The 26,191-nt window shown below is 48.7% G+C and overlaps 1 protein-coding gene across 2 annotated transcripts in view; it reads right to left on the bottom strand.

Moving 5' to 3' along the window:
• Positions 1 to 1,120: 1,120 nt before the first annotated feature.
• Positions 1,121 to 26,191, bottom strand: part of RBM23 (RNA binding motif protein 23) — a 454,647-nt gene continuing 429,576 nt past the window's right edge. For both annotated transcript variants that reach the window (XM_069238236.1, XM_069238237.1), the window contains exon 14: positions 1,121 to 2,903. In XM_069238236.1, the coding sequence (XP_069094337.1) occupies positions 2,900 to 2,903 (4 nt within the window). In that variant the 3' untranslated portion in view covers positions 1,121 to 2,899. The remainder of the gene's footprint in view (positions 2,904 to 26,191) is intronic.

The raw sequence follows: 26,191 nt of genomic DNA, 5'->3' as shown, positions 1-26,191 counted from the left end.
TTTTTTTTTTTAAACTCCTGGATGGACAAAGCCCTCCTGTCCTTAGCGCCTACCAAACAGTTTATATTGTACTGTCTGAGACCTTCTGCTCCCTCTGTTGTAATGAGGAACTCTGCACCTTAAAAAGCCACGTCAAAAAAAAAAAAAAAAAAGTTTATTGTATCCTACAGCCCTTCAGCAGACACTACCTACAAAGTCACAATTAAAAACTACCATCAAGCCATTCATAAACCCTGGGAACACTTCTTTTCAAACAAAATCAATCAATGCTTCGGCCAACTTCACTAAAGATTTTTTTCAGTGGTTCAGTCCTTCCTCCTAAGGCTACTAATCTTAAAATCACACACAAGTCTGACATTTTCACCAATCTAGCCACTTTTTTTTTTTTTTTTAAAGATAACTTTACAAAAATGTATATCAACTTCAACACACCTCCTTCAGTTAATGATATCTTGGACACTAACTGCTCCACTCTGTCTCTGGGTCCTCTATTCCCATGTACCTACCTAAATCCAGGCCACCAACTCAATTTAATCCAGTTTCCTTCTTCACCCTTGCCTTTTTCCTATATTCATGCTATTCCTCTCCTCTATATTCTTTCTTACCAAAATCATCACTAGGGTTTTAAAAGAGCAGCTGACGCCTTTAGAATCCTACTTCTCAACCAACAGTACTCTAATTTCCTCACAGAAACATTAACACCATCATGAAAGAAAAGTAAGTTTTTACTTTTACCTGTGGAGCTTACTGTTGTTTAGCAAAGTAAAGAGGTTGCGAAACAACTACTGAAATTCACTTAAATTGCTGTTAGTTGAGTTGCACTGAATAGACTATTAATCCATGGTGAGTAGAACAGGTTATCTCCCTTTTACTACAAATCACTCAAATTGCAAAGTAGGCACTAAGCAACCACTTATAACCCTCAACGCATGCAAACTCATTTGCCCTTTAAGTCAATATGTGTGTTTTGGCAAAGCAATAAAAAAAGGTTACATCACAGGTTATTTGTTAGAATTATTTTTCTAAGATGGTTCTGTCCCCTTAGAGAAACCAGAGGAAATACAAAACAATGCACACAGCTACTAAAAACAAACAAAAAACACAGACTGCAGTGAGGAACTTGGTATAGAAATCTTCAGTTTATCAGAAATTATAACTCTAAATTTCCTGGACCCTACAGCGAAGGCCTAAAGGTCAGGATAAAGAAGAAAAAAGACGACATTTCACATACAAAATGTTACCTTTTAATCCTAAAGAAAATTCATAAGCAATTATGCACAGAAGGCCAATAAAGAAAAACGTGGACATAGGCCCAACTGTCCATCCACTGATCGGATCATGAATACCTAGAAGAATACAACAAGAGAATTTAAATAAGAAATATAGAAAAACAAAGTCCATAACCGAATGTCATAGGCTATATGTGATGTGTAAAGATTACAACAAAGTCCCACTTTGTTTTGTCGGAGTAATTGGTGGTCCCTACAAGTAAGATACATGCACTTCGGACTACCAAACATAGCTACGGCTATAAACCTGGAGTAGGCCAGACGGCTATGTTCCACAGAATGTATGTCATCTGCCTCACAACCAGTCAGCTGGAAGCATGAGAAAGTTCTCCAAATGTTTTACCAAAAACTAGGATTTTGGAAAATTAACCAAAAACGACCCTTTTGGTGCATAAAGCCATAAAAAAAAAAGTATGAGCCCCACAGAGGGCATTGGTACAGACTACAATCCAAAGGGGAGGAACTCTTTCCATGACAAGTGTGTCTGTTTGATGAGTCTCTATAGTGTTACTTGTCAGTAGGTATTTCTTCTGACACAGATGTGGCGCTTCCATTTCTAGTTAAAAAATTAGCAGTTGCTGGTCTGTTTTCTAACCTTGATACAGTTCAGCAATTCATGTGCTGCGAGGAATCATCTGATGACAAGGAAAATGCATATGAATCTATGGAACATATAAACACTGGAGAAGAATCCATCTTTCCCGTGCACCCTTTTCTCACCTTTGCTGGGCAGAGTACGCAGAGTGGATGGGTACTTCTGTAAGTTTACAGAACATAACCCTATGTTCCGCCTGCTTGGCATCACTGAAGTACGCCCAGCTGCCAAGAGAATTCACAGGGAGTCCAGTTTAACTTTTTTGCCTGCTTTTGAGATGTGAAGAGAAATAAGAAAGATTGACTATATAACCAGGGTACAGTACCTCTCATAATACCACACTCCACAATATCTGGCAAACTAACATTCCGACTACAAATGACAGCAGATTCCATCACTCGCAGAATACGAGTCCAAGTCTGTTTTATGTATAGAATATTTACAGAAAACTTGTACCGGAGGCAGATCAAACATTTGCTCGTTCACAGTACAGTCAAGGAAAAAGAGTTGTAGACTTTCACTGGTGTGCGAGAGGTACGCCTGCCACAGAAAGCAGAGACTCTGGTTCCACGAAACGACACTAGATTTTCTGGCCCACTTCTTTTGAGTACTGACAGTTGAAATGCCAACCTTCCAGAGGGCAGCGCAATCTCAACAGATGTCCTTGATATTTCAACAAATGCTCGGCACTGGTTGCTTTGTAGGATGACCAAAATATATAGGGCAAAGAAGGCAATCCAGCTGAAGTCCATGATTCTAGCATCTCACAGCAGATATGGCAGTCTGACTTTTGCTAGGATGTTCATGTGTATTGCTACCACTCTTGACATAAAAACAGCGAATCAGCTGCTTTGCAAGCTGGTGGACTGTTTCTGCTACCCCTTATTCAGAGGCATTGGTCCAGTTGACGTCTGTGCTGCTACCACTGCTTGGACAGTGCTCCATCTGGCACTGAGAATCTGGTAAGAGCTACTGATACTGGGCAGAAGCTCTGTGTCAGGGACCTGGCAATGCCTTACCTGCAATGAGAGAAAGGTGGAGTCAGGAGCTGGATCAATCATTCAAACAGAACATATGTAAGTGCCACTCACACCACTGAGTACATCACACACCACTACCTACATGGACACTAATCACGCATAGCACTTGCTAAAACGGAGTGCAAACCAGCAGTATTGTATTGAACGAGTCTCACCTACCACGTAGTGCAGCACAAACAAGTATCACGAAAGTCTATAGCCTTCACTTTTGCATAGTGCATGCATACAGAGGTGCATCACAGCCAGCACAAAGAGCAACATAATAGAGGACAAGTTGAACAAACATGCAAGCACAAATGCACTCTGGCAAACTGTAAAGAAATGGCTCCCTGTTGCAGTTACCCCCCACTTTTTGCCTGATACTGATGCTGACTTGACTAAGAAGTGTGCTGGGACCCTGCTAACCAGGCCCCAGCACCAGTGTTCTTTCACCTAAAATGTACCATTGTCTCCACAATTGGCACAACCCTGGCACCCAGGCAAGTCCCTTGGAACTGGTACCCCTGGTACCAAGGGCCCTGATGCCAGGGAAGGTCTCTAAGGGCTGCAGCATGTCTTATGCCACCCTAAGGACCCCTCACTCAGCACAGACACACTGCTTGCCAGCTTGTGTGTGCTGGTGGGGAGAAAATGACTAAGTTGACATGGCACTCCCCTCAGGGTGCCATGCCAACCTCACACTGCCTATGGCATAGGTAAGTCACCCCTCTAACAGGCCTTACAGCCCTAAGGCAGGGTGCACTATACCACAGGTGAGGGCATAGGTGCATGAGCACTATGCCCCTGCAGTGTCTAAACAAAACCTTAGACATTGTAAGTGCAGAGTATACATAAGAGTATATGGTCTGGGAGTCTGTCAAAAACGAACTCCACAGCTCCATAATGGCTACACTGAATACTGGGAAGTTTGGTACCAAACTTCTCAGAATAATAAACCCACACTGATGCCAGTGTTGGATTTATTAAAAATGCACACAGAGGGCATCTTAGAGATATCCCCTGTATTTTACCCTATTGTTCAGTGCAGGACTGACTGGTCTGTGCCAGCCTGCTGCTGAGAGACTAGTTTCTGACCCCATGTGGTGAGGGCCTTTGTGCTCTCTGAGGACAGACACAAAAGCCTGCACTGGGTGGACGTGCTTAACACCTCCCCCCTGCAGGAACTGTAACACCTAGCAGTGAGCCTCAAAGGCTCAGGCTTCGTGTTACAATGCCCCAGGGCACTCCAGCTAGTGGAGATGCCCGCCCCCTGGACACAGCCCCCACTTTTGGCAGCAAGTCCAGGAGAGATAATGAGAAAAACAAGGAGGAGTCACTGGCCAGTCAGGACAGCCCCTAAGGTGTCCTGAGCTGAGGTGTGTAGGAAGTTGGCTCTCTATGCACTATTTCAAAGTAAGGAATAGTATGCACAGAGTCCAAGGGTTCCCCTTAGAGGTAAGCTAGTGGCAAAAAGAGATAATACTAATGCTCTATTTTGTGGTAGTGAGGTCGAGCAGTAGGCTTATCAAAAGGAGTAGTGTTAAGCATTTGTTGTACATACACACAGGCAATAAATGAGGAACACACACTCAGAGACAATTCCAGGCCAATAGGTTTTGTATAGAAAAATATATTTTCTTAGTTTATTTTAAGAACCACAGGTTCAAATTCTACCAGTAATACTTTGCATGAAAGGTATTGCAGGTAAGTACTTTAGGAACTTTGAATAATCACAATAGCATATATACTTTTCAAATGAAACACATATAGCTATTTTAAAACTAGACAGTGCAATTTTCACAGTTCCTAGGGGAGGTAAGTAATTGTTAGTTCTTGCAGGTAAGTAAACCACCTACAGGGTTCAAGTTTGGGTCCAAGGTAGCCCACCGTTGGGGGTTCAGAGCAACCCCAAAGTTACCACACCAGCAGCTCAGGGCCGGTCAGGTGCAGAGGTCCAAGAGGTGCTGCCCAAAATGCATAGGCTTCAATGGAGAAGGGGGTGCCCCGGTTCCAGTCTGCCAGCAGGTAAGTACCCGCGTCTTCGGAGGGCAGACCAGGGGGGTTTTGTAGGGTACCGGGGGGGGACACAAGTTAGCACAGAAAGTACACCCTCAGCAGCACGGGGCGGCCGGGTGCAGTGTGCCAACACACGTCGGGTTTGTTGTTTAAATCAATGGGAGACCAAGGGGTCTCTTCAGCAATGCAGGCAGGCAAGGGGGGGGGCTCCTCGGGGTAGCCACCACCTGGGTAAGGGAGAGGGCCTCCTGGGGGTCACTCCTGCACTGGAGTTCCGATCCTTCAGGTCCTGGGGGCTGCGGGTGCAGGGTCTTTTCCAGGCGTCGGGATCTGAGAGTCAGGCAGTCGCTGTCAGGGGGAGCCTCGGGATTCCCTCTGCAGGTTTCGCTGTGGGGGCTCAGGGGGGACAACTTTGGTTACTCACAGTCTCGGAGTCGCCGGGGTGTCCTCCCTGAGGTGTTGTTTCTCCACCAGTCGAGTCGGGGTCGCCGGGTGCAGGGTTGCAAGTCTCACGCTTCTGGCGGGAAACGCTGTTGTCTTTAAGTTGCTCCTTTGGAAACAAAGTTGCAGTCTTGGGTGAACAGGGCCGCTGTTCTCTGGAGTTTCTTGGTCCTTCTAGAGCAGGGCAGTCCTCTGAGGATTCAGAGGTCGCTGGTCCCTGGGGAAAGCGTCGCTGGAGCAGTTTTCTTCCGAAGGGGGGAGACAGGCCGGTAGAGCTGGGGCCAAAGCAGTTAGTGTCTCCGTCTTCTCTGCAGGGTTTTTCAGCTCAGCAGTCTTCTTCTTCTTAGGTTGGAGGAATCTGAGTTCCTAGGTTCAGGGGAGCCCCTAAAGACAGAATTTAGGGGGGTGTTTAGGTCTGGGGGGTTAGTAGCCAATGGCTACTAGCCCTGAGGGTGGCTACACTCTCTTTGTGCCTCCTCCCAAGGGAAGGGGGTCACATTCTGTAAGGAAATGCCTCCTTGGCATGGTTGCCCCCTGACTTTTTGCCTTTGCTGATGCTATGTGTAGGAAGTTGGCTCTTGTTGTGCTATTTCAAAGTAAGGAATAGCATGCACAGAGTCCAAGGGTTCCCCTTAGAGGTAAAATAGTGGTAAAAATAGATAATACTAATGCTCTATTTTGTGGTAGTGTGGTCGAGCAGTAGGCTTATCCAAGGAGTAGTGTTAAGCATTTGTTGTACATACACATAGACAATAAATGAGGTACACACACTCAGAGACAAATCCAGCCAATAGGTTTTTATATAGAAAAATATCTTTTCTTAGTTTATTTTAAGAACCACAGGTTCAAATTCTATATGTAATATCTCATTCGAAAGGTATTGCAGGTAAGTACTTTAGGAACTTCAAATCATCAAAATTGCATGTATACTTTTCAAGTTATTCACAAATAGCTGTTTTAAAAGTGGACACTTAGTGCAATTTTCACAGTTCCTAGGGGAGGTAAGTATTTGTTAGGTTAACCAGGTAAGTAAGACACTTACAGGGCTTAGTTCTTGGTCCAAGGTAGCCCACCGTTGGGGGTTCAGAGCAACCCCAAAGTCACCACACCAGCAGCTCAGGGCCGGTCAGGTGCAGAGTTCAAAGTGGTGCCCAAAACACATAGGCTAGAATGGAGAGAAGGGGGTGCCCCGGTTCCAGTCTGCTTGCAGGTAAGTACCCGCGTCTTCGGAGGGCAGACCAGGGGGGTTTTGTAGGGCACCGGGGGGGACACAAGTCCACACAGAAATTTCACCCTCAGCAGCGCGGGGCGGCCGGGTGCAGTGTAGAAACAAGCGTCGGGTTTTCAATGTTAGTCTATGAGAGATCTCGGGATCTCTTCAGCGCTGCAGGCAGGCAAGGGGGGGATTCCTCGGGGAAACCTCCACTTGGGCAAGGGAGAGGGACTCCTGGGGGTCACTTCTCCAGTGAAAGTCCGGTCCTTCAGGTCCTGGGGGCTGCGGGTGCAGGGTCTCTCCCAGGCGTCGGGACTTTAGGTTCAAAGAGTCGCGGTCAGGGGAAGCCTCGGGATTCCCTCTGCAGGCGGCGCTGTGGGGCCTCAGGGGGGACAGGTTTTGGTACTCACAGTATCAGAGTAGTCCTGGGGTCCCTCCTGAGGTGTTGGATCGCCACCAGCCGAGTCGGGGTCGCCGGGTGCAGTGTTGCAAGTCTCACGCTTCTTGCGGGGAGCTTGCAGGGTTCTTTAAAGCTGCTGGAAACAAAGTTGCAGCTTTTCTTGGAGCAGGTCTGCTGTCCTCGGGAGTTTCTTGTCTTTTCGAAGCAGGGGCAGTCCTCAGAGGAGGTCGAGGTCGCTGGTCCCTTTGGAAGGCGTCGCTGGAGCAGGATCTTTGGAAGGCAGGAGACAGGCCGGTGAGTTTCTGGAGCCAAGGCAGTTGTCGTCTTCTGGTCTTCCGCTGCAGGGGTTTTCAGCTAGGCAGTCCTTCTTCTTGTAGTTGCAGGAATCTAATTTTCTAGGGTTCAGGGTAGCCCTTAAATACTAAATTTAAGGGCGTGTTTAGGTCTGGGGGGTTAGTAGCCAATGGCTACTAGCCCTGAGGGTGGGTACACCCTCTTTGTGCCTCCTCCCAAGGGGAGGGGGTCACAATCCTAACCCTATTGGGGGAATCCTCCATCTGCAAGATGGAGGATTTCTAAAAGTTAGAGTCACCTCAGCTCAGGACACCTTAGGGGCTGTCCTGACTGGCCAGTGACTCCTCCTTGTTTTTCTCATTATTTTCTCCGGCCTTGCCGCCAAAAGTGGGGCCTGGCCGGAGGGGGCGGGCAACTCCACTAGCTGGAGTGTCCTGCTGGGTTGGCACAAAGGAGGTGAGCCTTTGAGGCTCACCGCCAGGTGTGACAATTCCTGCCTGGGAGAGGTGTTAGCATCTCCACCCAGTGCAGGCTTTGTTACTGGCCTCAGAGTGACAAAGGCACTCTCCCCATGGGGCCAGCAACATGTCTCGGTTTGTGGCAGGCTGCTAAAACTAGTCAGCCTACACAGATAGTCGGTTAAGTTTCAGGGGGCACCTCTAAGGTGCCCTCTGTGGTGTATTTTTCAATAAAATGTACACTGGCATCAGTGTGCATTTATTGTGCTGAGAAGTTTGATACCAAACTTCCCAGTTTTCAGTGTAGCCATTATGGTGCTGTGGAGTTCGTGTTTGACAAACTCCCAGACCATATACTCTCATGGCTACCCTGCACTTACAATGTCTAAGGTTTTGTTTAGACACTGTAGGGGTACCATGCTCATGCACTGGTACCCTCACCTATGGTATAGTGCACCCTGCCTTAGGGCTGTAAGGCCTGCTAGAGGGGTGACTGACCTATACTTGCATAGGCAGTGAGAGGCTGGCATGGCACCCTGAGGGGAGTGCCATGTCGACTTACTCGTTTTGTTCTCACTAGCACACACAAGCTGGCAAGCAGTGTGTCTGTGCTGAGTGAGAGGTCTCCAGGGTGGCATAAGACCTGCTGCAGCCCTTAGAGACCTTCCTTGGCATCAGGGCCCTCGGTACTAGAAGTACCAGTTACAAGGGACTTATCTGGATGCCAGGGTCTGCCAATTGTGGATACAAAAGTACAGGTTAGGGAAAGAACACTGGTGCTGGGGCCTGGTTAGCAGGCCTCAGCACACTTTCAATTGTAAACATAGCATCAGCAAAGGCAAAAAGTCAGGGGGCAACCATGCCAAGGAGGCATTTCCTTACACTATGTTTACAATTGAAAGTGTGCTGAGGCCTGCTAACCAGGCCCCAGCACCAGTGTTCTTTCCCTAAACCTGTACTTTTGTATCCACAATTGGCAGACCCTGGCATCCAGATAAGTCCCTTGTAACTGGTACTTCTAGTACCAAGGGCCCTGATGCCAAGGAAGGTCTCTAAGGGCTGCAGCATGTCTTATGCCACCCTGGAGACCTCTCACTCAGCACAGACACACTGCTTGCCAGCTTGTGTGTGCTAGTGAGGACAAAACGAGTAAGTCGACATGGCACTCCCCTCAGGGTGCCATGCCAGCCTCTCACTGCCTATGCAGTATAGGTAAGACACCCCTCTAGCAGGCCTTACAGCCCTAAGGCAGGGTGCACTATACCATAGGTGAGGGTACCAGTGCATGAGCATGGTACCCCTACAGTGTCTAAACAAAAACCTTAGACATTGTAAGTGCAGGGTAGCCATAAGAGTATATGGTCTGGGAGTTTGTCAAACACGAACTCCACAGCACCATAGTGGCTACACTGAAAACTGGGAAGTTTGGTGTCAAACTTCTCAGCACAATAAATGCACACTGATGCCAGTGTACATTTTATTGTAAAATACACCCCAGAGGGCACCTTAGAGGTGCCCCCTGAAACTTAACCGACTATCTGTGTAGGCTGACTAGTTTTAGCAGCCTGCCACAAACCGAGACATGTTGCTGGCCCCACGGGGAGAGTGCCTTTGTCACTCTGAGGCCAGTAACAAAGCCTGCACTGGGTGGAGATGCTAACACCTCCCCCAGGCAGGAATTGTCACACCTGGCGGTGAGCCTCAAAGGCTCACCTCCTTTGTGCCAACCCAGCAGGACACTCCAGCTAGTGGAGTTGCCCGCCCCCTCCGGCCAGGCCCCACTTTTGGCGGCAAGGCCGGAGAAAATAATGAGAAAAACAAGGAGGAGTCACTGGCCAGTCAGGACAGCCCCTAAGGTGTCCTGAGCTGAAGTGACTCTAACTTTTAGAAATCCTCCATCTTGCAGATGGAGGATTCCCCCAATAGGGTTAGGATTGTGACCCCCTCCCCTTGGGAGGAGGCACAAAGAGGGTGTACCCACCCTCAGGGCTAGTAGCCATTGGCTACTAACCCCCCAGACCTAAACACGCCCTTAAATTTAGTATTTAAGGGCTACCCTGAACCCTAGAAAATTAGATTCCTGCAACTACAAGAAGACGGACTGCCTAGCTGAAAACCCCTGCAGAGGAAGACCAGAAGACGACAACTGCCTTGGCTCCAGAAACTCACCGGCCTGTCTCCTGCCTTCCAAAGATCCTGCTCCAGCGACGCCTTCCAAAGGGACCAGCGACCTCGACATCCTCTGAGGACTGCCCCTGCTTCGAAAAGACAAGAAACTCCCGAGGACAGCGGACCTGCTCCAAGAAAAGCTGCAACTTTGTGTCCAGCAGCTTTAAAGAACCCTGCAAGCTCCCCGCAAGAAGCGTGAGACTTGCAACACTGCACCCGGCGACCCCGACTCGGCTGGGGGAGAACCGACACCTCAGGAGGGACCCCAGGACTACTCTGATACTGTGAGTACCAAAACCTGTCCCCCCTGAGCCCCCACAGCGCCGCCTGCAGAGGGAATCCCGAGGCTTCCCCTGACCGCGACTCTTTGAACCTAAAGTCCCGACGCCTGGGAGAGACCCTGCACCCGCAGCCCCCAGGACCTGAAGGACCGGACTTTCACTGGAGAAGTGACCCCCAGGAGTCCCTCTCCCTTGCCCAAGTGGAGGTTTCCCCGAGGAATCCCCCCCTTGCCTGCCTGCAGCGCTGAAGAGATCCCGAGATCTCTCATAGACTAACATTGCGAACCCGACGCTTGTTTCTACACTGCACCCGGCCGCCCCCGCGCCGCTGAGGGTGAAATTTCTGTGAGGGCTTGTGTCCCCCCCGGTGCCCTACAAAACCCCCCTGGTCTGCCCTCCGAAGACGCGGGTACTTACCTGCAAGCAGACCGGAACCGGGGCACCCCCTTCTCTCCATTCTAGCCTATGTGTTTTGGGCACCACTTTGAACTCTGCACCTGACCGACCCTGAGCTGCTGGTGTGGTGACTTTGGGGTTGCTCGGAACCCCCAACGGTGGGCTACCTTGGACCAAGAACTAAGCCCTGTAAGTGTCTTACTTACCTGGTTAACCTAACAAATACTTACCTCCCCTAGGAACTGTGAAAATTGCACTAAGTGTCCACTTTTAAAACAGCTATTTGTGAATAACTTGAAAAGTATACATGCAATTTTGATGATTTGAAGTTCCTAAAGTACTTACCTGCAATACCTTTCGAATGAGATATTACATGTAGAATTTGAACCTGTGGTTCTTAAAATAAACTAAGAAAATATATTTTTCTATAACAAAACCTATTGGCTGGATTTGTCTCTGAGTGTGTGTACCTCATTTATTGTCTATGTGTATGTACAACAAATGCTTAACACTACTCCTTTGATAAGCCTACTGCTCGACCACACTACCACAAAATAGAGCATTAGTATTATCTCTTTTTGCCACTATCTTACCTCTAAGGGGAACCCTTGGACTCTGTGCATGCTATTCCTTACTTTGAAATAGCACATACAGAGCCAACTTCCTACATTGGTGGATCAGCGGTGGGGTACAAGACTTTGCATTTGCTGGACTACTCAGCCAATACCTGATCACACGACAAATTCCAAAATTGTCATTAGAAATTCATTTTTGCAATTTGAAATTTTTCTAAATTCTTAAAAGTCCTGCTAGGGCCTTGTGTGTTAAGTCCCTGTTTAGCATTGTCTTTTAGAGTTTAAAAGTTTGTTAAAAGTTTGAAATTAGATTCTAGAAACAGTTTTAGATTCTTTAAAAAGTCTTCCAACTCTTAGCAAAATAATGTCTGATACAGAGATGAATGTGGTGGAACTCGACACCACACCTTACCTCCATCTTAAGATGAGGGAGCTAAGGTCTCTCTGTAATATCAAAAAAATAACCATTGGCTCCAGACCTACCAAAATTCAGCTCCAGGAGCTGTTGGCAGAGTTTGAAAAAGCCAACCCCTCTGATGATGACCTCACAGAGGAAGAAATTAGTGACTTGGAGGCCAATGTCCCTCCTCCAGTCCTAAATAGGGAGAACAGGACCCCTCAAGTCCTGTCTCCAACTGTGTTAGTCAGAAATAGTGAGTCCCTCACAGGAGGGTCCCACATTTCTGAAATCACGGAGGATGCTCTCAGTGAAGATGACCTCCTGTTAGCCAGGATGGCCAAAAGATTGGCTTTAGAGAGACAGCTCCTAGCCATAGAAAGGGAAAGACAAGAGATGGGCCTAGGACCCATCAATGGTGGCAGCAATATAAATAGGGTCAGAGATTCTCCTGACATGTTAAAAATCCCCAAAGGGATTGTGACAAAATTTGAAGATGGTGATGACATCACCAAGTGGTTCACAGCTTTTGAGAGGGCTTGTGTAACCAGAAAAGTGAACAGATCTCACTGGGGTGCTCTCCTTTGGGAAATGTTCACTGGAAAGTGTAGGGATAGACTCCTCACACTCTCTGGAAAAGATGCAGAATCTTATGACCTCATGAAGGGTACCCTGATTGAGGGTTTTGGATTCTCCACTGAGGAGTACAGGATTAGGTTCAGGGGGGCTCAAAAATCCTCGAGCCAGACCTGGGTTGACTTTGTTGACTACTCAGTGAAAACACTAGATGGTTGGATTCAAGGCAGTGGTGTAAGTAATTATGATGGGCTGTACAATTTATTTGTGAAAGAACACCTGTTAAGTAATTGTTTCAATGATAAACTGCATCAGCATCTGGTAGACCTAGGACCAATTTCTCCCCAAGAATTGGGAAAGAAGGCGGACCATTGGGTCAAGACAAGGGTGTCCAAGACTTCAACAGGGGGTGACCAAAAGAAAGGGGTCACAAAGACTCCCCAGGGGAAGGGTGATGAGACAGCCAAAACTAAAAATAGTAAAGAGTCTTCTACAGGCCCCCAAAAACCTGCACAGGAGGGTGGGCCCAGAGCCTCTTCACAAAACAATGGGTACAAGGGTAAAAACTTTGATCCCAAAAAGGCCTGGTGTCATAGCTGTAAACAGCATGGACACCAAACTGGAGACAAGGCCTGTCCCAAGAAAGGTTCCACTCCAAACTCCCATCCAGGTAACACTGGTATGGCTAGTCTCCAAGTAGGATCAACAGTGTGCCCAGAGCAAATCAGGGTCCACACTGAAGCTATTCTAGTTTCTGAGGGTGGGGTGGATTTAGCCACACTAGCTGTCTGGCCGCCTAACATGCAAAAATACAGACAGCAACTCTTAATTAATGGGACTAGAATAGAGGGCCTGAGGGATACAGGTGCCAGTGTCACCATGGTGACAGAGAAACTGGTTTCCCCTGGCCAATACCTGACTGGAAAAACTTACACAGTCACCAACGCTGACAATCAGAGAAAAGTACATCCCATGGCAATGGTTACTTTAGAATGGGGAGGGGTCAATGGCCTGAAACAGGTGGTGGTCTCCTCAAATATCCCAGTGGACTGTCTGCTTGGAAATGACCTGGAGTCCTCAGCATGGGCTGAGGTAGAACTAAAAACCCATGCAGCAATGCTGGGTATCCCTGAACTGGTGTGTGTGAAAACAAGAGCACAATGCAAGGCACAGGGTGAACAAGTAGAGCTGGAGTCTGGAAGAATGGCCCAGCCTACCAAGAGAACAGGAAAGTCAGTTGGGAAACCAACTACAACACAGCAAAAGAAAGGGAACCTCTCTTCTCAGGAAGAAGTTCTGCCCTCTGAGGGAACTGAGCCTTTGGAGCTTGAACCTTATCAGGTTGAGCTCTTAGGCCCAGGGGGACCCTCAAGGGAGGAGCTGTGTAAGGGACAAGAAACCTGTCCCTCTCTTGAAGGCCTTAGGCAGCAAGCTGCTGAAGAGTCCAAAGGCAAGAAAAATGGAACGCATAGGGTCTATTGGGAAGATGGACTCCTGTACACTGAGGCCAGAGACCCCAAACCTGGTGCCACTAGGAGAGTGGTAGTGCCTCAGCTGTTCAGGAAGTTCATCCTAACATTGGCCCATGACATTCTCCTTGCTGGACATTTGGGACAAACCAAGACGTGGGAGAGGTTAGTCAACCACTTCTACTGGCCCAATATGTCCAACATGGTTAAGGAGTTTTGCCTCTCCTGCCCCACCTGTCAAGCCAGTGGTAAGACAGGTGGACATCCAAAGGCCCCCCTCATTCCACTTCCAGTGGTGGGGGTTCCCTTTGAAAGAGTGGGTGTGGACATAGTTGGTCCACTGGAACCTCCCACAGCCTCAGGAAATATGTATATCCTGGTAGTAGTGGATCATGCTACCAGGTATCCTGAAGCTATTCCCCTTAGGTCGACTACTGCCCCTGCAGTAGCCAAGGCCCTCATTGGTATCTTTACCAGAGTGGGTTTCCCTAAGGAGGTGGTGTCTGACAGAGGTACCAACTTCATGTCAGCATACCTAAAGCACATGTGGAATGAGTGTGGGGTGACTTATAAATTCACTACACCATACCATCCACAAACTAATGGCTTAGTTGAGAGATTCAACAAGACATTAAAGGGCATGATCATGGGGCTCCCAGAAAAACTCAAAAGGAGATGGGATGTCCTCTTGCCATGCCTGCTTTTCGCTTACAGAGAGGTGCCACAGAAGGGAGTAGGATTCTCACCCTTTGAACTTCTGTTTGGTCATCCTGTAAGGGGACCACTTGCCCTTGTTAAAGAAGGCTGGGAGAGACCTCTCCATGAGCCTAAACAGGACATAGTGGACTATGTACTTGGCCTTCGCTCTAGAATGGCAGAGTACATGGAAAAGGCAACCAAAAACCTTGAGGCCAGCCAACAGCTCCAGAAGTTTTGGTATGACCAAAAGGCTGCACTGGTTGAGTTCCAACCAGGGCAGAAAGTCTGGGTTCTGGAGCCTGTAGCTCCCAGGGCACTCCAGGACAAATGGAGTGGCCCTTACCCAGTGCTAGAAAGGAAGAGTCAGGTCACCTACCTGGTGGACCTGGGCACAAGCAGGAGCCCCAAGAGGGTGATCCATGTGAACCGCCTTAAGCTCTTCCATGACAGGGCTGATGTGAATCTGTTGATGGTAACAGATGAGGATCAGGAGGCAGAGAGTGAACCTCTCCCTGATCTTCTGTCATCAGACCCAAAAGATGGCACAGTAGATGGAGTGGTCTACTCAGACACCCTCTCTGGCCAACAGCAAGCTGATTGTAGGAGAGTCCTACAACAGTTTCCTGAACTCTTCTCCTTAACCCCTGGTCAGACACACCTGTGTACCCATGATGTGGACACAGGAGACAGCATGCCTGTCAAGAACAAAATCTTTAGACAATCTGACCATGTTAAAGAAAGCATCAAGGTGGAAGTCCACAAGATGCTGGAATTGGGAGTAATTGAGCGCTCTGACAGCCCCTGGGCTAGCCCAGTGGTCTTAGTCCCCAAACCTCACACCAAAGATGGAAAGAAAGAGATGAGGTTTTGTGTGGACTACAGAGGGCTCAATTCTGTCACCAAGACAGATGCTCATCCAATTCCAAGAGCTGATGAGCTCATAGACAAATTAGGTGCTGCCAAATTCTTAAGTACCTTTGACTTGACAGCAGGGTACTGGCAAATAAAAATGGCACCTGGAGCAAAAGAGAAAACAGCATTCTCCACACCTGATGGGCATTATCAGTTTACTGTTATGCCCTTTGGTTTAAAGAATGCCCCTGCCACCTTCCAAAGGTTGGTGAATCAAGTCCTTGCTGGCTTGGAGTCCTTTAGCACAGCTTATCTTGATGATATTGCTGTCTTTAGCTCCACCTGGCAGGATCACCTGGTCCACCTGAAGAAGGTTTTGAAGGCTCTGCAATCTGCAGGCCTCTCTATCAAGGCATCCAAATGCCAGATAGGGCAGGGAACTGTGGTTTACTTGGGACACCTTGTAGGTGGAGGCCAAGTTCAGCCACTCCAACCCAAGATCCAGACTATTCTGGACTGGGTAGCTCCAAAAACCCAGACTCAAGTCAGGGCATTCCTTGGCTTGACTGGGTATTACAGGAGGTTTGTGAAGGGATATGGATCCATTGTGACAGCCCTCACTGAACTCACCTCCAAGAAAATGCCCAAGAAAGTGAACTGGACTGTGGAATGCCAACAGGCCTTTGACACCCTGAAACAGGCAATGTGCTCAGCACCAGTTCTCAAAGCTCCAGATTATTCTAAGCAGTTCATTGTGCAAACTGATGCCTCTGAACATGGGATAGGGGCAGTTTTGTCCCAAACAAATGATGATGGCCTTGACCAGCCTGTTGCTTTCATTAGCAGGAGGTTACTCCCCAGGGAGCAGCGTTGGAGTGCCATTGAGAGGGAGGCCTTTGCTGTGGTTTGGTCCCTGAAGAAGCTGAGACCATACCTCTTTGGGACTCACTTCCTAGTTCAAACTGACCACAGACCTCTCAAATGGCTGATGCAAATGAAAGGTGAAAATCCTAAACTGTTGAGGTGGTCCATCTCCCTACAGGGAATGGACTTTATAGTGGAACACAGACCTGGGACTGCCCATGCCAATGCAGATGGCCTTTCCAGGTTCTTCCACTTAGAAAATGAAGACTCTCTTGGGAAAGGTTAGTCTCATCCTCTTTCGTTTGGGGGGGGGGGTTGTGTAAGGAAATGCCTCCTTGGCATGGTTGCCCCCTGACTTTTTGCCTTTGCTGATGCTATGTTTACAATTGAAAGTGTGCTGAGGCCTGCTAACCAGGCCCCAGCACCAGTGTTCTTTCCCTAAACCTGTACTTTTGTATCCACAATTGGCAGACCCTGGCATCCAGATAAGTCCCTTGTAACTGGTACTTCTAGTACCAAGGGCCCTGATGCCAAGGAAGGTCTCTAAGGGCTGCAGCATGTCTTATGCCACCCTGGAGACCTCTCACTCAGCACAGACACACTGCTTGCCAGCTTGTGTGTGCTAGTGAGGACAAAACGAGTAAGTCGACATGGCACTCCCCTCAGGGTGCCATGCCAGCCTCTCACTGCCTATGCAGTATAGGTAAGACACCCCTCTAGCAGGCCTTACAGCCCTAAGGCAGGGTGCACTATACCATAGGTGAGGGTACCAGTGCATGAGCATGGTACCCCTACAGTGTCTAAACAAAAACCTTAGACATTGTAAGTGCAGGGTAGCCATAAGAGTATATGGTCTGGGAGTTTGTCAAACACGAACTCCACAGCACCATAATGGCTACACTGAAAACTGGGAAGTTTGGTGTCAAACTTCTCAGCACAATAAATGCACACTGATGCCAGTGTACATTTTATTGTAAAATACACCCCAGAGGGCACCTTAGAGGTGCCCCCTGAAACTTAACCGACTATCTGTGTAGGCTGACTAGTTTTAGCAGCCTGCCACAAACCGAGACATGTTGCTGGCCCCACGGGGAGAGTGCCTTTGTCACTCTGAGGCCAGTAACAAAGCCTGCACTGGGTGGAGATGCTAACACCTCCCCCAGGCAGGAATTGTCACACCTGGCGGTGAGCCTCAAAGGCTCACCTCCTTTGTGCCAACCCAGCAGGACACTCCAGCTAGTGGAGTTGCCCGCCCCCTCCGGCCAGGCCCCACTTTTGGCGGCAAGGCCGGAGAAAATAATGAGAAAAACAAGGAGGAGTCACTGGCCAGTCAGGACAGCCCCTAAGGTGTCCTGAGCTGAAGTGACTCTAACTTTTAGAAATCCTCCATCTTGCAGATGGAGGATTCCCCCAATAGGGTTAGGATTGTGACCCCCTCCCCTTGGGAGGAGGCACAAAGAGGGTGTACCCACCCTCAGGGCTAGTAGCCATTGGCTACTAACCCCCCAGACCTAAACACGCCCTTAAATTTAGTATTTAAGGGCTACCCTGAACCCTAGAAAATTAGATTCCTGCAACTACAAGAAGACGGACTGCCTAGCTGAAAACCCCTGCAGAGGAAGACCAGAAGACGACAACTGCCTTGGCTCCAGAAACTCACCGGCCTGTCTCCTGCCTTCCAAAGATCCTGCTCCAGCGACGCCTTCCAAAGGGACCAGCGACCTCGACATCCTCTGAGGACTGCCCCTGCTTCGAAACGACAAGAAACTCCCGAGGACAGCGGACCTGCTCCAAGAAAGGCTGCAACTTTGTTTCCAGCAGCCTTGAAAGAACCCTGCAAGCTCCCCGCAAGAAGCGTGAGACTTGCAACACTGCACCCGGCGACCCCGACTCGGCTGGTGGCGATCCAACACCTCAGGAGGGACCCCAGGACTACTCTGATACTGTGAGTACCAAAACCTGTCCCCCCTGAGCCCCCACAGCGCCGCCTGCAGAGGGAATCCCGAGGCTTCCCCTGACCGCGACTCTTTGAACCTAAAGTCCCGACGCCTGGGAGAGACCCTGCACCCGCAGCCCCCAGGACCTGAAGGACCGGACTTTCACTGGAGAAGTGACCCCCAGGAGTCCCTCTCCCTTACCCAAGTGGAGGTTTCCCCGAGGAACCCCCCCCTTGCCTGCCTGCAGCGCTGAAGAGATCCCGAGATCTCTCATAGACTAACATTGCGAACCCGACGCCTGTTCCTACACTGCACCCGGCCGCCCCCGCGCTGCTGAGGGTGAAATTTCTGTGTGGACTTGTGTCCCCCCCCGGTGCCCTACAAAACCCCCCTGGTCTGCCCTCCGAAGACGCGGGTACTTACCTGCAAGCAGACCGGAACCGGGGCACCCCCTTCTCTCCATTCTAGCCTATGTGTTTTGGGCACCACTTTGAACTCTGCACCTGACCGGCCCTGAGCTGCTGGTGTGGTAACTTTGGGGTTGCTCTGAACCCCCAACGGTGGGCTACCTTGGACCAAGAACTGAACCCTGTAAGTGTCTTACTTACCTGGTAAAACTAACAAAAACTTACCTCCCCTAGGAACTGTGAAAATTGCACTAAGTGTCCACTTTTAAAACAGCTATTTGTCAATAACTTGAAAAGTATACATGCAATTTTTATGATTTAAAGTTCCTAAAGTACTTACCTGCAATACCTTTCGAATGAGATATTACATGTAGAATTTGAACCTGTGGTTCTTAAAATAAACTAAGAAAAGATATTTTTCTATACAAAAACCTATTGGCTGGATTTGTCTCTGAGTTTGTGTACCTCATTTATTGTCTATGTGTATGTACAACAAATGCTTAACACTACTCCTTGGATAAGCCTACTGCTCGACCACACTACCACAAAATAGAGCATTAGTATTATCTATTTCTACCACTATTTTACCTCTAAGGGGAACCCTTGGACTCTGTGCATGCTATTCCTTACTTTGAAATAGCACATACAGAGCCAACTTCCTACAAGGTGGGCTCACAAATCTGTATTCCAAGGCAGCAGGATTCAAAGAAGCCCACGGCATTTGGTATGTAGAACTGGCTCTCCTCAGGAGGATACTGAAAGTCACAAGAAAAGACTCTGCAGCCTTCAGAACACTAAAACCCGACACCTGAAGTGACCACTGCACCCGACATCCAAAACCGGAGGTGAAGCAACCAACGGTGCCAGCAAGGTTCCCCAGCTGTCCAGAGTTTGAGTCCAGTGTGGTCTCACCCATCTTGGACTCCCCCCAAGTTGCCTGCAGCCCCTGTTCCCATAGCCTTGTGGTGAGAGAAAACCCAAGGCCTCTACCAACCATTGAACCAGTTGCCCCATCTGAGGTGGGTCACTGGTTCCAACAACGTCCTCCCGGCACCTCTGAGATAGAGTCCACCCTGGGTTCTACCCATACCCTATCCCCCACCCCCACCCCCCAAAGCTGCTGGACTCCCCCACAATGCCTGCAGACTTAACATGCAGGACGCCCTGACCGTGAGTGCTCCCATATGAAGAAACCCGATGCCGAAGGACACCCCTGTGTAGGAAGCGGTCTCTGTATATACTATATCAAAATGAGATAGTGTGCACAGAGTCCAGGGGTTCCCCAAGAGGCTTGGCAGAAGCAATATTTAATAATACTAATGCTCTATTTGTGGTAGTGTGGTTGAGCAGTTAGGCTTATCAGAGGGTAGTTTTAAGCATTTGTTGTACACGCACAGGCAATAAGAGAAACACACACTCAATGACTTAACTCCAGACCAATAGGATTTTATATAGAAAAATATCTTCTTGTTACTTTATTTCTAGAACCACAACACTCCGTTCAGAAGTAAATACTGTTGCAGGTAAGTACTTAGCATAGACATCAATGTAACTTTATTTCACTTTAGTCAAGTAAACAGTTTTTAAGAAAACAGAATATCTATTTTAAAAGTGGACACTGCATTTTCAGAACAGTTCCTGGGGGAAGAAAATAAAGAACAGTTTTAGAGGAAAGTACACAACTTACAGTTCCAGTCTCCAGGTTTTAGGTAGTCCACCGCTGGGGGTTCAAGTCAACTCCAAACACCCACCACCAGCATCACTGGGCCGGCCGGGTGTAGAGGTCAAAGTTGAGCAATTAATGTGAGCTCCTATGGAGACAGGGGGTACTGGGAATTCAGTCTGCCAGCAGGTAAGTACCGGCGGCTCGCGGGGTAGACCGGGGGGGTTGGGTGTTTAAGAGGGCACTGGAGGGGTCCCAAGTAGGCACCAATCCCACACCCTCAGGGGCACTCGGGTGGCCGTGTGCAGGGTGCAAACAGGGCGTCTAGTTTGCAATGAAACTCTATGAGGGGACCACAGGGGTCACTCAGGCGCTGCAGACGAGTTCCAGGGGGCTGTCTCGGGCACACCACTGGTCGGACAGGGAAGAGGGCTGCCTGTTGATTGTTGCTGCACCAGATGTCGAGTTCCCCAAGGCCTGGGGGCTACGGGTGCAGTGGGTCCTTTGGCGTCGGTTATCTTCGTCCAGGACAGTCGTGGTCAGGGGGATCCTCGGGATTCCCTCTGCAGGCGTCGTCGTACAGGGGTGGAGAGGTCAACCCAGAGTGAGCTCTTGATCGCAGTCGCCTGGGGGTCCTCTCTGGTCGGTTGGGCCACCTGGACTTGGGCCATGGGCGTCGGGTGCACAGTGGTAAGGACTCACGCTTCTGCAGTGAGGTGGGAGTCCTTCAGAAGAGGTTTCTTATTCTGTTCTTTTTTGGACAGGGGCGCTGTCCACGGAGTTCTTGATCCTCAGTGATGCAGGCATTCCTCTGGAGGTTTTTCAGAGGTCGCTGGACCTGCAGGATGCGTCACTTTTCTTCTGCAGGTTCTTTGAAGTAGGAGACAGGCTGGTAGGGCTGGGCCAAGTCAGTTGTTGTCTCCTTTATTTCTCTGCTGGGGTTTCCTTTAAGCAGTCATCCTTCTTGTGAGGTCGTCAGGAATCTGACTAGCTTGGTTCAGGGAACCCTTAAATACAAGATTTAGGGGAGTTTTAGCGGACAGAGGGCAGTAGACAATGGCTACTGTCCCCGAGGGTGGCTCCACCCTCCTTGTGCTCACTTCCTTTGGGGAGGGGAGCTCAGTTCTATCCCTATAGCCCCTGATCCTCCAAAGTAAGATGGAGGATTTCTCAAGGAGGGGGTCACTTCAGCTCTGGACACCTTAGGGATGGTTCTGGCTGAGTGGGGTTTCTCATTATCCCTCTGGACTTGCCGCCAAAAGTGGGGCTTTGTCTGGGGGCTGGGCATCTCCACTAGCTGGAGTGGCCTGGGGCATTGTAACACGAAGCCTGAGCCTTTGAGGATCACCGATAGGTGTTACAGTTCCTGCAGTGGGGAGGCGTGAAGCATCTCCACCCAGTGCAGGCTTTGTTTTTGGACTCAGAGCACAAAGGCTCTCACCCCAGGGGGTCAGAAACTCATCTCTCAGTGGCAGGCTGGCACTGACCAGTCAGTGCTGCACTGAAGGATTGGGTAAAATACAGAGGCCTCTCTAAGATGCTGTGCGTGCATTTTTTAATAAATCCAGTACAGGCTTTGTTCCTGGCCACAGAGTGACAAAGGCACTCTCCCCATGTGGCCAGAAACTCGTCTGGTTGTGGGAGGCTGGCAGAAACTGGTCAGCCTAGCACTAGGAGTTGGACTGGTATTCGGGGGGCATCTCTAAGATGCCATCTGGGTACATTTTACAATAAATTCCGCACTGCCATCAGTGTGCATTTTTTGTGCTGAGAAGTTTGATACCAAACTTCCCAGTTTTCAGTGTAGCCATTATGAAACTGTGGGGTTCGTGTTTGACAAACTCCCAGACCATATACTCTTTAGGGCTACCCTGCACTTACAATGTCTAAGGTTTTGCTTAGGCACTGTAGGGGCATAGTGCTCATGCACATATGCCCTCACCTGTGGTATAGTGTACCCTGCCTTAGGGCTGTAAGGCCTGCTAGGGGGGTGACTTACCTATGTCACAGGCAGTGTGAGGTGGGCATGGCACTCTGAGGGGAGTGCCATGTCGACCAAGTCATTTTCTCCCCACCAACACACACAAGCTGTGAGGCAGTGTGCATGTGCTGGGTGAGGGGGCCCCCACGGTGGCACAAGACATGCTGCAGCCCCTAGAGACCTTCCCTGTCATCGGGCCCTTGGAACCAGGGGTACCATTTACAAGGGACTTATGTGGGTGTCAGGGCTGTGCCAATTGTGGGAACAAAGGCACAGTTTAGGGAAAGAACACTGGTGCTGGGGCCTGGTTAGCAGGATCCCAGCACACACTCAGGGAGGGGGGCACAAAGAGTGTAGACACCCTCCAGGACAGTAGCCATTGGCTACTGCCCTCCTGACCTAAACACACCACTACATTTAGTATTTAGGGGCGACCCAGAACCCAGGAAATCAGATTCCTGCAACCTACACAAAGAAGAACTGCTGACCTGAAAGCCCTGCAGAGACAACGGAGACGACAACTGACTTGGCCCCAGCCCTACCAGCCTGTCTCCAGAATCAAAGAACCTGCACAGCAACGCATCCGACAGGGACCAGCGATCTCTGAAGCCTCAGAGGACTGCCCTGAACTGAAGGACCATGAAACTCCTGAGAACAGCGGCACTGTTCACCTACAGCAATATTTTTGCAACTTTGAAGCAACTTTTAAAGAACTCACTCTTCCAGCCGGAAGCGTGAGACTTCACCCTCTGCACCAGACGCCCCCAGCTCCAGAGAACACTGCAGAGAGGACTCCCAGGCGACTGCGACTTCGTGAGTAACCTGAGACGACTCTCTCTCCCCCCCCCCCCCACCCCCCAGAACCCCACAGCAACGGCCTGCAGAGAGGATCCAGAGGCTGCCCCTGACCGTGACTGCCTGGAACAAAGAACCCGACGCCTGGACCAAGCACTGCACCCGCAGCCCCCAGGACAGAGGACCGAGGGGAACCGAACTCTAGTGCAGGAGTGACCCTCAGACGACCCTCTGCCTAGCCCAGTGGGTGGCTGGCTCGAGAAGCCCCCCCTGTGTGCCCTGCCTGCATCACTAGAGTGACCCCCAGGTCCCTCCTATGATTTCTATAGCAAACCAGACGCCAACTTTGCACACTGTACCTGGCTGCCGCTGTGCAGCTGAGGGTGTGTTTTGTTTGCCTACTTGTGTCCCCCCCACTGCTCTACAAAACCCCCCTGGTCTGCCCTCCAAAGACGCAGGTACTTACCTGTTGGCAGACTGGAACCAGAGCACCCCTGTTCTCCATAGGCACTTATGAGTTTTGGGCCCTCCTTTGACCTCTGCACCTGACTGGCCCTGTGTTGCTGGTGCGGTGACTTTGGGGTTGCCTTGAACCCCCAATGGTGGGCTGCCTATGCCCAGGAAAAACTGAACTTGTAAGTGCTTTACTTACCTCAGAAACTTGACCATACTTACCTCCCGGAACTGTTGATTTTGCAGTGTCCACTTTTAAAATAGCTTATTGCCATTTTAACCTATACTGTGTATGTTACTGCTCTAATTCAAAGTTCCTTACTTACCTGTGGGGAGTACCTTGCATTATATGTATTTACTTCAAATCTTGAATCTTGTGGTTCTAAAATAAATTAAGAAAATATATTTTTCTATATAAACACTATTGGCCTGGAGTAATTCTTTGAGTGTGTGTTCCTCATTTATTGCCTGTGTGTGTACAACAAATGCTTAACACTACCCTCTGATAAGCCTACTGCTCGACCACACTACCACAAAATAGAGAATGAAAATGTCACTTACCCAGTGTACATCTGTTCGTGGCATTGGTCGCTGCAGATTCACATGTTGTGCACAGTCCGCCATCTGGTGTTGGGTCGGAGTGTTACAAGTTGTTTTTCTTCGAAGAAGTCTTTCGAGTCACGAGACCGAGGGACTCCTCCTCTTTGCTTCCATTGCGCATGGGCGTCGGCTCCATCTTAGATTGTTTTCCCCGCAGAGGGTGAGGTAGGAGTTGTGTGTGTTAGTAATAGTGCCCATGCAATGGAATGAATAAGTATGTACAAATTAAGGTTAAGTAATATATATATATACAAATGTACAAATGTTGAAGATAACTTCCAACGGCTACAGGCTCCCGGGGAGGCGGGTGGGCACATGTGAATCTGCAGCGACCAATGCCACGAACAGATGTACACTGGGTAAGTGACATTTTCAGTTCGATGGCATCTGTTGCTGCAGATACACATGTTGTGCATAGACTAGTAAGCAGTTATCTCCCCAAAAGCGGTGGCTCAGCCTGTAGGAGTGGAAGTAGTCTGAAACAAAGTTCTCAGTACGGCTTGACCTACTGTGGCTTGTTGTGCGGATAGCACGTCTACACAGTAGTGTTTAGTAAATGTGTGAGGCGTGGACCATGTGGCTGCCTTACATATTTCGTGCATTGGAATATTTCCTAGGAATGCCATGGTAGCGCCTTTTTTTCTGGTTGAGTGTGCCCTTGGTGTAATGGGCAGTTGTCTCTTTGCTTTAAGATAGCAGGTTTGGATGCACTTAACTATCCATCTGGCTATACCTTGTTTTGATATTGGGTTTCCTGTATGAGGTTTTTGAAATGCAATAAACAGTAGTTTTGTTTTCCTAACCTCCTTTGTTCTGTCGATGTAGTACATTAGTGCTCTTTTGACATCTAATGTATGTAGTGCCCTTTCAGCTACTGAGTCTGGCTGTGGGAAGAACACTGGTAACTCTACCGTTTGATTTAAGTGGAACGGTGAAATAACCTTTGGTAGGAATTTAGGATTGGTTCTTAGTACAACCTTATTTTTGTGTATTTGGATAAAAGGTTCTTGTATTGTAAACGCCTGAATTTCACTTACTCTTCTTAGAGATGTGATTGCAATGAGAAATGCAACTTTCCAGGTTAAGAATTGTATTTCGCAAGAATGCATGGGTTCAAAAGGTGGTCCCATGAGTCTTGTCAAGACGATGTTAAGGTTCCATGAAGGAACAGGTGGTGTTCTTGGTGGTATTATTCTTCTTAGGCCCTCCATAAATGCTTTAATGACGGGTATCCTAAACAGTGAAGTTGAATGGGTAATCTGCAGGTATGCAGATATTGCTGCAAGGTGTATTTTAATGAAAGAGAAGGCTAGATTTGACTTTTGTAAGTGTAGTAAGTATCCCACTACATCTTTTGGGGATGCGTGTAATGGATGAACTTGATTATTATGGCAGTAGCAAACAAACCTTTTCCATTTGCTTGCATAGCAGTGTCTAGTGGATGGTCTTCTAGCTTGTTTTATGACTTCCATACATTCTTGAGTGAGGTTTAAATGTCCGAATTCTAGGATTTCAGGAGCCAGATTGCTAGATTGAGCGATGCTGGGTTTGGATGCCTGATCTGCTGTTTGTGTTGTGTTAACAGATCTGGCCTGTTGGGTAACTTGACGTGTGGTACTACTGACAGGTCTAGTAGTGTTGTGTACCAAGGTTGTCTTGCCCATGTTGGTGCTATTAATATGAGTTTGAGTTTGTTTTGACTCAATTTGTTTACTAGATATGGATGGAGAGGGAGAGGGGGAAAAGTGTATGCAAATTTCCCTGACCAGTTCATCCATAGGGCATTGCCTTGAGACTGTCTGTGTGGGTACCTGGATGTGAAGTTTTGGCATTTTGCGTTCTCTTTTGTTGCAAATAGGTCTATTTGCGGTGTACCCCAAAGTTTGAAGTAAGTGTTTAGGATTTGGGGGTGAATCTCCCATTCGTGGACCTGTTGGTGATCTCGAGAGAGATTGTCTGCTAGTTGATTTTGGATCCCTGGAATAAACTGTGCTATTAGGCGAATGTGGTTGTGAATTGCCCATTGCCATATCTTTTGTGCTAGGAGACATAGCTGTGTCGAGTGTGTTCCCCCTTGCTTGTTTAGGTAATACATTGTTGTCATGTTGTCTGTTTTGACAAGAACGTATTTGTGGGTTATGATGGGTTGAAATGCTTTTAGCGCCAGGAATACTGCTAGTAATTCGAGGTGATTTATATGCAGTTTTGTTTGATGTACGTCCCATTGTCCTTGGATGCTGTGGTGATCAAGGTGTGCTCCCCACCCTGTCATGGAAGCATCTGTTGTTATTACGTATTGTGGCACTGGGTCTTGGAACGGCAGCCCTTTGTTTAAATTTGTACTGTTCCACC

This window comes from Pleurodeles waltl, chromosome 6 (assembly GCF_031143425.1).
Source record: "Pleurodeles waltl isolate 20211129_DDA chromosome 6, aPleWal1.hap1.20221129, whole genome shotgun sequence".
Lineage (NCBI taxonomy): Eukaryota > Metazoa > Chordata > Amphibia > Caudata > Salamandridae > Pleurodeles > Pleurodeles waltl.
This window is presented reverse-complemented; position numbering and strand designations above follow the sequence as displayed.